This window comes from Uloborus diversus, chromosome 1, assembly GCF_026930045.1.
Source record: "Uloborus diversus isolate 005 chromosome 1, Udiv.v.3.1, whole genome shotgun sequence".
NCBI classification, from domain to species: domain Eukaryota; kingdom Metazoa; phylum Arthropoda; class Arachnida; order Araneae; family Uloboridae; genus Uloborus; species Uloborus diversus.
This window is the reverse complement of record NC_072731.1, coordinates 234,625,965-234,629,560: the sequence shown is the minus strand read 5'-3', so window position 1 is coordinate 234,629,560 and position 3,596 is coordinate 234,625,965. Positions and strand designations below refer to the sequence as shown.

General features: G+C 34.2%; 1 protein-coding gene across 1 annotated transcript; it reads left to right on the top strand.

Moving 5' to 3' along the window:
* Positions 1-342: 342 nt before the first annotated feature.
* Positions 343-2,470, top strand: LOC129219348 (probable serine/threonine-protein kinase dyrk1). The gene is made up of 2 exons (XM_054853714.1): positions 343-518; positions 1,903-2,470. Exons 1-2 carry the CDS (start codon positions 343-345, stop codon positions 2,468-2,470), a joined length of 744 nt encoding a protein of 247 aa, XP_054709689.1.
* Positions 2,471-3,596: the final 1,126 nt, after the last annotated feature.

Here is a 3,596-nt window from a genome sequence, read left to right as displayed (position 1 = left end):
TTATAATTCAAACTAATCTTTTTTAATCCATTTAGTCAATGTGCAAATTCACCCAGTATTTTCTATACTATAGAATATCCCCCCCTTGTCAAAAATTTTTTAATCCATTTAGTCAAATTTTTTTTAGATATAAAAAAAAAAAAAAAAAAAAAAAAAAAAAAGTAACTGCGCATGCGTAAACAAATGTAACTGCGCATGCGTAAACAAGATTATCGCGCGAGATAGGTTGTTTTTCTGATTATAAAAGCGCGGTATTTCGACGTTTTCATTCATTGTAACTCGTGTCTCTCGAGAGATTTGCAAAGAACAACAACAACAACACCAAAAAAAAATATATATAAAATGGATTTTATTGAACTCAACCCGACAGACGATGAACACGAACAATTTTTCGTGGAGCAACAAAATGATGAAAATGATGGACGACAATCTACCACCACCACCACCAACCCTACAGACGACCAATTTTTCGTGGAGCAACAAAATGATGGACGACAATCTACTAGCACCGGAAAAAGGCAATTTATTGACGGGAAAAAAAATTACAAGAAACGAAAAGTGGAAAAAAAAGTTTGTACACCGAGTCGATCGGTATGCGTTTCCGAAACGGCACAAGAATCTAGAAGAATTTTATTTGCCGACGAATTGAAATCGGAGAAAAAAAATAGACCCATTTCGTTTTTTTCACACGTTCCGGCTATCGTGGCAGCTCATCCTCAAAAAGGATACTCTGTGAGTAACGGAATAGCTTTCCTGAGTCGCGATGGACCGTTCGAAATGAAATATTTAGTGTTTGACTTGGGAAGATTGCATTGTTCCGAAATGTTATTTGCCGCGAATGGTCCGACTTATAATTTATTAAAGAAATACGCGATGGAAAATGGTATACCCATGACTCAAATGTATATGGAAGGTATGATTGAAAAGAGAAATGAATACTATCGCGATAATGTATGTCCCAGTTGCTTTGATCCGGATTGCCATCGTTTCGAAATGATGTTGGCATCACGACTCTTGGTGGATGTTTGGAGAATGCCGATTGTTCATTGATTTTTTTTTTATTTGTCGTAGCCTCGATGCCACAATCGATAACAGAAAAACTTACATAACGTGTCGACGTCATCAATTGATGACGTTTATGGACGTCATCGCTGCTGCTGCTGTATATAAAAGCTCGTTCTCTGGAGCAAATAAAAGACTCATTCTATACCACCGTAAAAGGTTAGACATGGAAAAAAATTTGGATGTGTTTCCCGACGTATCTGTCGTGGACAATGTTTTGGACTTGAACGAATTGGATCTCGAGATGCTATGTAAAAAGACGCATCCATCTGAATTTATTCAACGGTTTCGCTCGCTATCGATTCCGTTCATTTTTTACATAGAAATGGATTCGCACAGAGTTCGATTTGCGAGGATAGACAAAAAGACTGCTCTGGTCGAAGAAAATTTCCAGCGGAGTTTATTCGAGGGATTGTCGTCCAACGAATTGCGTGCGTTGGAATGGTTCAAAGTACACAGAAAATTAAAAAGACCGATTCTTTTCGATGACTGCTGCGAACAACAACAACAACAAAAAAAGACTACTACAAAAATCAAAAAACAAAACACGGATCGGCGGTTGAGTTTTTTGTACAGAAACATTTTTCTGGTGAAATATGGTTTTACGTTTGGATACAGGAGCGTGGCGGCTGAAGAACATCACGTGATCCAAACGAAAAACGTGCCGATATTCTATTACGAATTAAAAAGAACCTATTCGGTGCGAGAACGAAATTTCTCGGACGTGGATTTTGGTCATTTTAGGGGTTACGTGTTGCGTCCGGACAGAATTTTTGCGATAGCTCCGGAAACGACGTATGTGATCGTGACCCCTCAAAAATGTTTGTTTTCCTTTTTTAGAATTAAATCGTCGAGTTTATCCGATTTGAAACTGAAATTTAAAATTGCAAGGTTCAACGATGAAAGAAAATGTTCCGTGAAAAGTCTTTATCATTGTGCCACATATTGTCCTCAGCAGCAGCAGCAACAACAACAACAACAACAACAACAACAAATGATATTCGTCGAATTTGTCGTACAACCACCACCAGAACAAGGAGAGCAAATCGAATCTTTGAGTGCTACCAATGACGTTCTTTCATCATCATCATCTTTCACCATGTATGATCAGATATCTCCTGTCACGAATGACGTTCCTTTAACATCAACATCGGTCACCATGTACGAACCGATATCTCCTGCTAACATCACGGAAGACGTTCCTTCAACATCATCTTCGATCTCCATGTACGAACCGATATCACCTGCTAATAATAATAATAATAATAATACTAATAATGCTACGGAATACGGATCAAGTCTAGAATTTCAACCCAAAACACCACTAATAGATTTGTCTATATTTTCGGAAGACTGGTTGAATGGTGATGACATCGATTTTAACAATCTTGATATTATTAATTTTTGAATGTACAAATTGAATGTTTTTATCTTTGTATTGTATGATATGTAAATAAATATGATTTGTTTTTTTTTTTTTTTTTTTTTTTTTTTTTTTTTAAATATATGTGTTGTGTATCTTTTGTGTTTATCATTTTTTTGTTGGAAATGGAAACCTTGAAAAAAAAGATTATCTATAAAAAAAAATTAGAAACATTGAGGTATAATCTTGGGAAGAAAATGAAAGTTAAATATATCTAAATGATGATTAATTGTAAAAAAATAATAGCTGTTTTATATTAACAAGATTATATGTTTTGCGAAAGTCAATTATTATAATTGGTATTCTGTTGAACGCAGTCCTAATTGGAAAATAATAGCTGTTTTCGCGCAATGGGTTACAAGTTTCGCGCAAGTCAATTAATATAATTGGTAGCTGTTTTATATCAACAAGATTACATGTTTTTGCGAGAGTCAATTATTATAATTGTTATTCTGTTGAACGCTGTCTTAATTGGAAAATAATAGCTGTTTTCGCTATGGGTTACATGTTTTACACACGTCAATTATTATAATTGATAGCTGTTATTAGGTTGTTCTCACTAAATCGTACGTGACCCGTTTCTGAAAATAGTTTTTGATTTATTTTTTATGTTTTTTTTGCCTTTTTTACAATCCAATATTGGCTCGAAATATAAGGAGAAAAAAAAATTATTTTTATATAAATTGAATGATCAAATAATTGCAAATCCAATATTTAATCATCAAATTTATATATATATAAAATAATTTTTTTCCTTATATTTCGAGCCAATATTGGCTTTTCAACTGCTTCATCATCGATACCCAAAAAAATCGATACCGTATAGTGTAAATCGATGAAAATTTAATTTTAACCATCATCCACACGAATCCATTATCGATTTTTTCTCTGGGGTCCCGTCGCTCTAAAAATTTTTTGAGCGACTGTACATCAAGAAATGAAATGCAATTATTCCGTTCTTTCTCACAAGAAAACTGAATATGAGGATCAATGGAGTTTAAAATAGATAAAACCTCATCACTCTCAAACTGATTCTGGTTCATTAGAACAAAACAATCATCAAACATACCGAACATAAAATTGGAACTGCAGTTTTTGGAACAGCTTAACC

Coding starts and splice junctions, on each gene's coding strand:
- LOC129219348 (XM_054853714.1), top strand. CDS start 343: ATGGATTTTATTGAACTCAACCCGACAGACGATGAACACGAACAATTT. Junction 519..1,902: donor TCTACTAGCACCGGAAAAAG/GCAATTTATTGA, acceptor TTCCTTTTTTAG/AATTAAATCGTCGAGTTTAT.